The 12,289-nt window shown below is 39.9% G+C and overlaps 1 protein-coding gene across 1 annotated transcript; it reads left to right on the top strand.

Moving 5' to 3' along the window:
* Nucleotides 1–1,178: 1,178 nt before the first annotated feature.
* MELLADRAFT_88556 (uncharacterized protein) lies at nt 1,179–1,861 on the top strand (the record flags this gene model as incomplete). Its single annotated transcript, XM_007411861.1, has 2 exons — nt 1,179–1,464; nt 1,596–1,861. 2 exons carry the CDS (start codon nt 1,179–1,181, stop codon nt 1,859–1,861), a joined length of 552 nt encoding a protein of 183 aa, XP_007411923.1.
* Nucleotides 1,862–12,289: the final 10,428 nt, after the last annotated feature.

The following is a 12,289-nucleotide window of genomic DNA, read 5'->3' as shown; positions in this document are numbered from 1 at the left end:
ATAAGCAGCTTAACACGTAATGCATGTTGTACAGCAAATGACTAATCAGGAACAAGGAACCATTTTGTAATGACGTAGTTAGATTTATATTACAAATATATATAGCTTGTATCTGTTCTCATTCTGTTTGCTCTTTTCCTTATCAGAATAACTATATTCTTTACCTCTTCTTTCTTTGTCGACGCTCCAGAGAGATAACGCCGTTCGCATCCTCTTTTTACTTTCCTTACATCTCCGATTTGAGACGCTCAACTTAAGAAACTTCGCTAAAAGTTAACTAAGAACCAATTCTCCGATTCGAGACGCTGTAGTAAAACTGTTGAGTTTTGACTACAACCGTAGTCCTTACAATTAATCAAGGATCAAACCCGATCTTTTGCTTCATCCAAATCAGCTTTTCAATTCAATCCAAATCCAACATTTTGCTCAATGCAGCTCGATCTGCTCACTAAATCAAAATTTATCCTCTTACTCAATAGTAAGTACCTTTTTCCTGATCAAATCAAGCCTTCCATCGTCAATCTTCCTGAATCCGAATATTCGATTCATCTATTAATTTGAAATAGAGAACTAACTGTTTTTCCTTGCCTTTCAGATTGTCCCAAGTTTTCACTCAGAGATTTATCTACTGGACCAGTATATATATCATCAAGATCTCTCATGAGTCACAATCACATTTGATCTTGTGATAACTCTGGCGTTGAGGACTTCGGAATTGACGATAGATGTGTATGATTTGCTAATCTCTTCTTCGAGGTTCAATTCCCACACTCAACTCGGCCCCAATCAGCATTATTTTATTCATTCATTCGATTCTGAAAAGCAGGATTGAGGTTCACATTACAGGCGATCACCTCGGGCCAATCAACAGATTGTCCTTCCAAAACCTATTGAGTCGGTCTTATATCTTGCGGAAGCTTTAAAGGCCTTGATCCCCAGGTCGTGTTTGGCTTTCATTCGAGGCTTTCGCTCTAAAGATGGTGCGTTTCCTAGAAAATAACTTAAAGTTACAACCTCAGCAATCCTACCTGCATTTCCTAGGTCACTTGGCTTAGCGATTGCAACGTTTCAGAAGAATTTATCTACTCAATCAAACCATCATTTCAATTCTCTTTTCGACGATCAATCTAAACATCAATTCAACCATTGATCTAGCAATCAATCAAAAAATAAATCCAATGCTCTGTTTGAAAATCAATAGAGCAATCAGCTCAATTTTTTTCACAATTGATCAATCAAACAACCAATCCAATGCTCCGTTAAGGATCAATCCAACAATCAATCTAACTCCATGTCCAAAGCACAATGCAAGTCTTTTTGAACCACTTTCAAAATCATTACTTGACTCGGAATCCAGGTCACAATCGGATTCACTATCCGAGTCACTGAGCAATGTCAAAAGCTTGACTGCACGTAGTATTGTGCATGCTCTTGGTAATCACCAATTTCAAATCAAACCACAGCGTCCTTAATTCCCAAATCGACTTATCTACTTGCCATACATTGATTATAAAATCTGACACGTTACTCTTTTGTAATCTAGATCACTCGTTTGTCCGCACTGTGGAACCTTTACCTGGAAGTTTGACTGCCAGCGATTCAATTGTCAGCATTGGAATCATCATCATTCATGTTGAAGGCGAACAGTGAATTCCAACAAAATCGACAAATGCAAACACAATCGACAAATTGTTCGCGTTTTAGCCGTAGAAATCCCAGTTTTGACCAGCCGAAGTTTTGGCTTCGGGAGAATTACTTTCAATTCCCTTATAAACCTCTGCCAGTTGGCACTATTACATATCGAGAAACCAACATGACACCAGTCACCTTCTTGGCGGGCGTGCGTTTTGCTCAACTTTAGCATCATGGACATGAGCAGCCTTTGTACGTGAGTATTTTCAATTGCCTTCAAAACTTACAGGCTGATTTGATAATTGTGCTGATTGAGTTTTCAATAGGCTTTGCCACCTTTTTTTAGGAAACCCTGATCAATCACATACCTTCACTCTGGAGTCTGATCGATCAATTATGAATCCTGAATTTGGTTTAATTCCTAGCTTTTTAACTTGGTTGATTTTGATTGTAAGTTTATCGTGATTGAAGTAATCGATTGAAGTGATTGATCCTAGGTTATCAAGTTCATTCCAATTCTGTCTTATCTTCTTCATCAAGAATTGGTTCACTTTACCATCATGATACAAATTGTTTTACACGTTTACTTACTTACTTTTACCTAACAATCTTTTACATCCACTTTATTCTCATTATCTAATTTATCAATCGGTTCAATCCTTTATCTTTCAGTTCAATCCAAAAATTCATCTCATTCAACTTCGATTACTGATTCACTTTGTCTACTGAATCCAATAGTTGCTAATATTTCCAATCATTGCAGGTGAATCTATTTCAGGTGTTTCAAAAATTAATACTCTATACTTCTTTCAATTTGACTAAATTTCGATTTTTTCATTCTTTGTGGAGGTACGATTGCAACTGCATGATTCAACAAGTTTGGATATGATCTACCCGTGGTGAAGTAGACGCACCCTGGCTTTCTCAGCCTTATCAAAGTTGATCCAAAAGTCTCATTTACCTTATCCACCAAAACATGAAATTGATTCGTTCAAAAAACCATTGTACCTCACAAACCAATACAAGTTTTAAATGAAATGCAACATTATTGAATTGAAACCGCTATAAGAATTTGGGTGATAAATCGTTTTCTAACCAACTTATTATGAGTTCAAGCTCTGAGATAAGTGATCGAGTTTACTGCTAAAAAATAATTTACGATTGAATAGTTTCTCGCCTAATTTGATGAATGCTGCGAAGTCAAAGCTGGGTATTATTGTTTGAGGTGTTGGTTTTCAAATGTAAATCATATTTCGTGAGGTTGCCGAGTTATTGGACAACTTCGTGTTCATACCGCGGCTGTTGTTCTCTTAATAAGTGCGTTTGGTGAGTTTTTTGGCGAGTTGCCTCATTGTTCCGTGGCTCGGGTGTATCAGTACGACGTATTGTTTGAGTAATTACCTTGAGCCAAGATTAGTGGCAAGTCGTATCGATAGCGCCCTGCTTACGATGGTTTAAATTTGGCCCCGGTAATTAGCGGATTTTGCAAAATAGTGATTCGCGACCTTTGCAGGACGCTGTTTAACTTGCTACTCGGTCTGTGTAGTGGGGAAAACGTATAGATTGTAAAATGGTCGTGGAGATAATCGGTGGAGCGGGTAACGTAATATTTGCGAGTTTTTTGTGCACTTTGTGAGTGAATTAATTCTTCTAGGTGGAAGTTACTCCTTGGCCGTGAGTTTTAGCGGCAAGTTGCAAATCATACAAAAATAGACTTTCCGTTTGCACAACAGGTTGAGGTGTATGTGAAGCATGAGTCATTATTTGTAATTTTTATTATAACCTCCTTTCTTGGTAATAGTAATTCATTAGACTTGCCGTCTATTTTTGACTGACTGTTGTTTTAACTGTTTATTGATTGGTACGTATAGAGTATAAAATTGTTTTTATAGGGGTAATTAGTTGATATACTTAACTCGTAAATTCGAGTGCGTATAACGGGGAATTAACTGGCAATTGGCGGCCTGAATTATTTCTGACAAACAACCAATTCACTTACATTGTCTTTCAAACAAACACGAGGAAGATTATTTATGGCTGCAAGGGGAAGTGCATTATCATGTTTCTGCCGATGTGTGAGCTGGTCTTGTTGAGAGTGACAGTGCTTAGGCATTGAAGTACAAATGTGTTCAAAAGTTTCAATTGTTTTAGAGTAGTAGTTCTTTATGCTTGGATTGCGATTGGAAATTGATAAAAAAACCATTACATCAAAAGTATTGTAGGGAGTAGAAAACAAAGGAAATCAACGAGCTCAGTACTCTTATGACCGATGAGCTAGTTTGTAAGTACCTCGTCACTTATATGACAAACAAATTGACTGTTACATTTGCCTGCTGTAGCAGAGTAGATAAGAATACATTACTATTCTGTATAAGTGGAATTCAGTTGTCACTTTGTTGTTTGAGGCGAAAACAATACCGAATGCTGACAATTAACTCTTGTTGTAGAATTGACTGTCGGGAATTGAACATGATTGCTCAGTTTGGTGCAGTCGATAAAATTGATATGTGCAGTAAGCTGAAGTTGGACTTACATCTTAGCTCAATTAATGGTATTAGCGCAAATCGTAGTTGAATCTTGGGTGGTGTCACAATTAGAATTCGGTCGACGCTTGTTGTTGTCATTGACAGTGACATGCATTGGGCAATTCCCGACGGGAAACCCAGTGTGTTTTCTTTCCGATTTGATTGGCGCCGTAGCATTCTCCTGCCTCGGTATTGAACTATTGAAAGACGATACCTGAGGACTGGTATTAGTGTAATCAATTCGGTCGAAGGACCTATTAGTCTAAAATAGAACGTACGTTCTTTCCTCTATGAAAGATACCTGAAATGTACAGTACTTGAGTGACGATAGGCGGGGATGTAGGCATCAGGTCTTTAATGAAATACATTGCCGTGCCGAGTGAAGTAGTGAATTGTATGAATGTAAAATACATGGCAGTTAGCTGGCTTATTTTATTGAGACCAACTGGTGGGCGGACCTAGTTACGCACCTTAGCTTAGTAGTATCGATGAATTTGATGATAGAGATGGGTTGAAAGAGGACTGCGGCTGAGTGATTAAATTGAAGAACGGGGCAAGATAGGGGACCAGATTATGGATTTATGGGAGTTAGGCAAATCAACGGGAAGAGTAGCAATTGGAGGACGTATATGAGCAATATATATATAGTAGTTGTGCTCAAAGAAAGTCATTTACCAATTCAGGAGTCCAGCCAGGTGGTTCCGAACTTGTATAAGCAAATCAATTTGGGGATCGCGATGATTAGTTTGTGAATAACTGCCAAATGGGAGTGCGTGAAAAGGAAGTCGTAAGATGTCGTTCTTACTCGAAGTCGCTGGCAATGCTGAAGGAGTTCGTGCAATGCACAATGAAAAGTCGGCAAATTAGTTATTTGAATATGCTAGCAAAGACGAATTACAGATTTAAAAATAATTATTAAAGCATATAATTCGCAGATTTCGGCTGGTTATGGTAATGGATGTATCTTGATTAAAAGCAGTTATCGGGAAAGTTGAAGTCGTTGTGAGTAATAGCGCCGGGTAGTCCCTTCAGTATACACCAGGAGACTCGCCATTATGGGAATGTGTGTATGCTGGTATCAATCGAACGGAAAATTAAAATTATCGTTGACGATAGTGCGTAAAATGTAGGCCAACGAAGTGAGTCGGTTATGATAGGGTGTCGATGTTGTACTGCTTTGTTTGAAAATTGACTACATAGTTGGATCTAATTATCATAGTGAAGTAACAATCGGGGACGTGAGTTAGATTATAGTTGCAAATGGCAGATACATTGTAGGCCAAGAAGCCGAGTAGTTTATGGTAATATGTGGATAATAAGATCCGTTGTGGGGAGATAGGAAAATGTGATTGTATTCATAGTCAGGGCGAAACTTCGGCTGATCAAAACGTAGTCGACCTCAGCTGAAGTTCAACAATTTGTTGATTTTAATTCAATTTGTCTATTTTGTTGGATTCTACTGTTCTTGTTTAACTTGAATGATCCAGCTTAATCAATCATTATCAAGGTCAAGATGATCGATCTTGATAATATTAACAACTATGTCAAGTTATTCAGTTTATCCAAACCCTAAAACAGATTTATTGAACCAATCAAATCAAATGATAATCTTACTATCAACTGTTTCTTCTTCCTTAAACTCCAAGTACTTCCAGATTTTCTGATATATTTTTTCTTACTTTGTGATCATATTCATATCAGTTACATAGTTGGTATTTGGGATGTGGTAAATTGGAATCACTCAAATTCAAAAACTTTCTTTTAAGTTGAATCTTTTTAAATCAAGACCAAGGAAAGTAATTTTTCTTTCAAAATCATCCGAATTATTGTTGATCATGTCACCAAGTTTCTTTTTGGGTTCTCTTTACACAGTTTGGGCAATTCTGGATCACAAGGATTAAATTGTCAACTTAAAAGATTGCAACCTAACAAGTTTGAAAGTTAGTCCAGCTGGCTATTCATTATTGAAAACTGTTTGCTCTTTGTCGTGATTTTTTTGTTTTTAGTATCCAAGAATTTGATCCAAATGAAACAATCATTACGGAATGCGACATGTGCCAAAGTGACAACTTGAAATTTCAAAATCGAAATTTCAGCATCCCCGGGTCAGAAATTGACAAAACTGGAATAAACATCAGATTTAATCCCAATACTGGTCTGAAACCGCCTGTATTGGGGATAAAACCTATCTTTCTGCAAGTTTTCACAATTTCCAGACCACAACTCAAATATCAACCACTGACTTGGCACTTTGGCACAAATATTACATGAAAATTTCAAGAAATCAATTTTCATCATGTCAAACTTCACATATGTATAAAACAACAAAACCCAATACCTAACCGTACCACAGGACAACCTCAGCAGCCAAAACCTACAGATTGCACAATCATTACTCGGGGAAGACACAAAACCTAATCACAATTTGCAGAAATAATCACTCTTAATGTTATGGACTGATCTCACGGGGCTCTTTGAGGGAATGTAGGATTGAGAATACCAAGCAATCAGCTTGTGATGTTGATTGTCGGATGAGGAAGGTCATACAACATGATGTAATACAAAACTATAAGTGACTGATAGCTGTGACATGTGATCCTCCTTTCACTTGTTGTAACATCTGTGACCTATAACATTATCCCCCTTTTAACGCCCAAACTCCCTCTTGCAAGCTCTGCGTTCTTCCCCGGGCAGCATTAAAAAACCCATTGGGAAAAAGCTATGCCCTCTCACTTTCTTCTCCTGTGCCTTTTGCCATTTGAAACAACCTTATTAAATCTTAATTCAAATTTGTTTATTAAATCTTGACAGTTATTCAAATTGCGTAATGGTTCCCATGAATTGTGACTTGAGTTAAAACCTTTCCAACTAACTAAATACTCTAATTTGTTGTACCTTGTCCTTCTATCCAAAATTTCTGCTACCTTGTATTCATTCTCTCCATTGATTTCTATCGGCGGTGGTGTAACCTGTCTGCGCTCGTCAATGGTGTCAGTAACATTCTTACAAAGTAGAGAAACGTGAAAAACCGGATGAATTCCTTTCATTGATAATGGTAATCTGAGTTCATACGCCGACGTCGATACTCTCTTGATGATATCAAACGGGCCTAGCCATCTGTGATCTAGTTTCGGGCTAGGTCTGGTGGTCGAAATATTCCTACTGTTTAACCACACCTGATCACCTATCTTCCACTCCGGTGTTTCTTCAACGTGTTTATTGAATTGATTTTTCATCGTTTCCTGATTCAATTCCAAATAGTTTGTCAGTTCGTGTTGCACTTCAGTTATTAATCTTAGCCTGTCTTCTACTATTGGAATGCATTGCTTGTTCGAAGGGACTCTGTTGAATATCGGATTAAACCCATAGTTCGCCATGAAGGGAGAGACACCTGTAGCTTCGTGGTCCTTATTGTTATAAGCAAATTCTGCTGTTGAAAGGAGGGGCTCCCAATTGTCCTGTTTGTATTGTACAAAATGGCGTAAGTATTGTTCAATGACTTTATTCACTACAGTCAAACCTGTGCAAATGCATACCTGTGCAGATGCATAAGGCTTGGGTTCCACCAAGCTGGTGCGGGCCAAAATTCAGATTAATGCATAATATAATACTGAATAGCCTTTTGGCAGAAAAATCCATATGTTGGTGGTCATAATGCATAAAGCCCCGGGGCCGGCCCTGGGGCTTCCTGCGATTTGGGAGACAAAAATTTGTCAAATGAGCAAGCTGTACATTTGTACATCTCATAGAACTTCCTGAACTTGATTTTTAAGGATCATTGTATGCATCTACAATACACGCCGCACTTGTTGCCTCCTTTGAAAGACCCAATACATACAGATAACTTTTTTGGTTTTGTTGAGCGTGGTCATAATGCATATTTTTATGCACTATGACCATAATGCATAAAGTTATGCATTAACAGAAAACCTGTGCAAATGAATGAACGGTCAAATTGCATAGAAAAACTCGTCCACCCAAATTATGCATTTGCACAGGTTTGACTGTATCTCACTTTGTCCGTCGGTTCTTGGGTGAAAAGCTGTTGATGGGTGTAGTTTGATACCGAGCCGTTTGTCCAATTCTTGAGTAATCTGAGATATGAAAATCGTACCCCTGTCTGAAATAATGGTTTTGGGGGTGCCGTGCAACTTCCATATGTGCTTAATCATAATGTCAGCAAGATCATTGGCGGTCATAGTCTCTTTACAAGGAAGGAAATGTGCCATTTTTGTTAGTCGATCAACAACCGTCAGAATACTGTCGAACCCGTTGGATTCCGGTAACTTGGTGATAAGGTCGTAGGATATGTCCGTCCAGGGTCCAGCAGGGATCGGAAGAGGTTCGAGTGTTCCGAAAGGCCTCTTTGTAGATGACTTTACGCGTAAGCATGAGTCACAAGCATCCACATACCTATTCACATATGCTTTCATGGATGGCCATGTGAAACTCCTCTTGACTAGACTAAGCGTCTTTGCCCTTCCAGGGTGTCCAGCCAATAGGCTGTCGTGACGGCTCTTTACAATCTGATATTTAATTTCGTTGTTGTCCGGTACTTGAATTCTGCCTTTGAGAAACAGTAGTCCATCCTGTACTTCGTACTTATTCGTAGCCTTTTTTACTGTGGACGACATTGGATTCAGGGTTGCATTAATAAGTTCGGTCATTGAATGATCTTGCTGATTTGCAGTCCTAATGAGTTCAATAATCTCATTATCCGTCTTGACACCTAAATTTTCGACCTGACTCGACTCTCCATGCTCCACTTCAATATCAGTGATACCCAATACATCCACTTCGAACCAGTGTTCCGCATTCTCTAGATTAACTGTTTCATCTTCGAAATACAATTCACAACTATCCAAATCTACTGGAAATGTGTCTGATGTGATATTTTCGGGGCGTAATAATTGACCAAATGTGAGGTTTTCATTGTCGTCAGGCTTTAAATCTGGTCTTCTGGATAGAGCGTCCGGTTTTGTCGCGCTTTTTCCTGGTCTAAATTTGTTCACAAAATCAAAACAACCCATAGTCTCAGCCCATCGGGCTTGCCTCCTGGTCAGTTGTTTACTTGTCATAAAGGTTTCTAGGTTTTGGTGATCAGTATAGACAATTACTTCTAGTCGATTTGGGTTGCCTTCAAGATAATGGCGCCATTCTTTAAAAGACGCTACTATTGCCAGTAGTTCTTTGTCGAAGATCTCATAGTTCCTTTCAGCCTGAACTAATGATCGCGAAAGGTAGGCCACTGGGTGTAGTTCGCCATCTTCATCCGAGTACTGCGACAGAACGGCTCCAAGAGCAAAATCCAAACAGTCACATTCAAGTATGAATGCTTTGTACGGATCCGCAATCTTTAGTATTGGAGCAGTTGTGAAACAGGTCTTTAATGCTTCGAACGCCGATTCACACTTGTCATCCCACACAAACGAAGTTTGTAATTTGGTTAAGTTGTGTAAGGGTCTGGTTGTGCTGGAGAAGTGGTCGATGAATCTTCGGTAAAAGTTCAAGAATCCAATAAACCTTTGCAATTCATTGACATTACGTGGGGCTGGCCAATCCTTAACCACCTTCACCTTAGTGGGGTCCATCCTGACTTTGTTCCGAGATATAATTAAATCGAGATATTCAATTTCTTTCTTGGAAAATTCGCATTTTTCAGGTTTTAACCATAAATCATGTTTCTCAAAAACATCCAAGACAGAGTCCACTGCTCCTTCATGATGTACGCCTTTCTTTGTATAGATCATGGTGTCATCAAGGTAGGCAGCCGTATCCCTTCCAATCCTTCCTACAAGTATATCCTGTATGAAAAATTGAAAGTACCCCGGTGCACCTGTTGGCCCAAAAGGCATAACTAGTGGGGCGAATTGGCCATGTTTACAGATAAACACCAATATATCTTCATACCCTTCAGCAACTCGAAGATCCCCATACGCATTACGCAGGTCAAGTTTCGTAAAATCCTCTGCATCTAGTAGGCTATCTACTAAATCCATAGTAAGAGGTAGAGGATATTTATTCTTGACAGTCAGGGAATTAAGCCTCCTGTAGTCAAAGCACGGTCTAAGATTTCCGTCTTTCTTCCCTGTGAATAACACAGGGGCAGCCCAAGGGGAAGTCGTTCGCCTAATTGTCCCGTTCGCCAGGCCTTCGGTGATCATCTTTTCAAGTACTTCATTTTCGGCAGGAGACAGTGGAATGATCCTTCCTGCCTGAGGTTGGGCTCCCGGTATCAAATCGACTTTGAAATTGTACTTTCTTCGGGGAGGTAATCGTTGAGCATGAGATTTCTTAAACATATTGAGGTGACAGTGATAGTAAGCCGGAACCATTTCCTCTATCGTTTTGGTTGGTGTTTGAAGTTTCAAATCAGCTGCAAGTCGAGCAGACGTTGACCATGATGCTTTTGCTGGCGCTGCGTCGACACCTGTTGAGTCACATTCATGGAGAGATGCACACTGGCCAGCTGTTTTGGGTTGCAAAGGATCAATTGGGTTACTACACTCACATTGCGGGGGCGTGATCGTATGAATAATACTATCCCCCTCGTCACTGTGCCTAGCATCCCTTACGGGTTCCACGTCGGGGTCCTGTAAGGGTTTTTTTGGACAAGACGACACTGCTAAAGCAGCTGCAGGAGGTTTGGTTTGGTCACTTGGTTCGTCATCGCTAGTCTCGTCCATGTTGGTAGTTCGTCGATCATTGTGCTGTAATTTCAAAGGAGAGACGTGGTCGCCAACTGTTTCTAATGCTGATGGAGGAGGAACTGCATCGTACTCACATTGCGGGGATGCTAGTGTGTCTTCACAGACACGCATCCCCTCGTCAAAGCTCCTAGCGTCCCTTACGGGTTCCACGTCATGGTCCTGTAAGGGTTTTGTCGGGTATGACGAAACTGCGGCTACAGTTGCAATGTCAGTCATTGGCCTGGTGGTTGGCATGTTGTCTACGAGTTGGGTGGTGATTGGTGAATGTTGCTTCGTTAACAGGTTGGTCGAAAGCGTAGTCGAAGTGTCGATAGATTCATGCTGTAATATTGGAGGAAACAGGTGGTCACCAACTTTTTTCAATCTAGAAGGTGTGAATAGCAGATCGTACTCACATTGCGGGGATGTTAACGCGTAATTACTGACACACATCCCCTTGTCAATTTTCCTAGTATCCCTTACGGGTTCCACGTTGGGGTCCTGTAAGGGTTTTGGCAGATTAGACAAAACTGTGTTGGAAACAGCTGCAATATCATGAAGATTTTCGTAAATTGAACCGCTACTCCAGTTGATGATGTGGTGGTTGGCCTTGATCCAGGGTATTCCTAATATACCGTCGTAAGAGTCTTTCAATTTCGTAATGATAAAAGTTGTGGGACGATTGCTGGTCTTGAAGTGGAGTTGAGCTTCATATGAGGAATGGCTTTGTGAGCCATCAAATCCAGTGACTACTCGACTGGTCTTCACCGCATAAGGGAGTAGTCCGACCTTCTTACAGAATGACTCGCTCAACACATTATGGGTGGCTCCAGAGTCAATCAAGAATAAAGGCTTAAAAGTAAGAAAATTTTGATGTGGTGTGGCGCAGGGAACTTGGGACAGAGAAATAGTGGTACGCAGAAATAAACGAGGATCTTTTACATTGCACAAGTTAATATCACTAGCTCCTAATTGTATGTCCTCAAGTTCCACCTGTTGGCTCAGGGTAGGCACAACCTTCAATCCTGAGCACCGCCATTTTTTGACATTTCACTTCTACTTCCACCCTCCCCCTTATCTGATTGAGATGAATCCTTAAATCCCACAGCAGCCAATTTCGCCTCCAATTCAGCCACCTTATTCTTATATTTATTAAAGGCCATTGCTATTTGCAGCCCACAAGAGAACCATGTAGGCGCTGCCAAAACAGCGCCTACATGGGTGTTTCCCACGAAAAAGCGCCTACATTTATGATGTAGGCGCTGAAAACCATCTAAAATGACGCCTACATGATAAACAACCCATGTAGGCGTCATTTGGTTACGCCTACATTCAAAATTTCAGAATGTAGGCGTAATTTTCAAGCACCTACATATCTAATTTGAAATGTAGGCGCTATTTTTGAGCGCCTACATTCAATTTTCAGGTCAAATAAGCGCCTAC

The sequence above is a fragment of the Melampsora larici-populina genome, assembly GCF_000204055.1.
Source record: "Melampsora larici-populina 98AG31 unplaced genomic scaffold MELLAscaffold_27, whole genome shotgun sequence".
NCBI classification, from domain to species: Eukaryota; Fungi; Basidiomycota; class Pucciniomycetes; order Pucciniales; family Melampsoraceae; genus Melampsora; species Melampsora laricis-populina.
The sequence above is the reverse complement of the archived record's forward strand: the minus strand, read 5'-3'. Positions and strand labels throughout refer to the sequence as shown.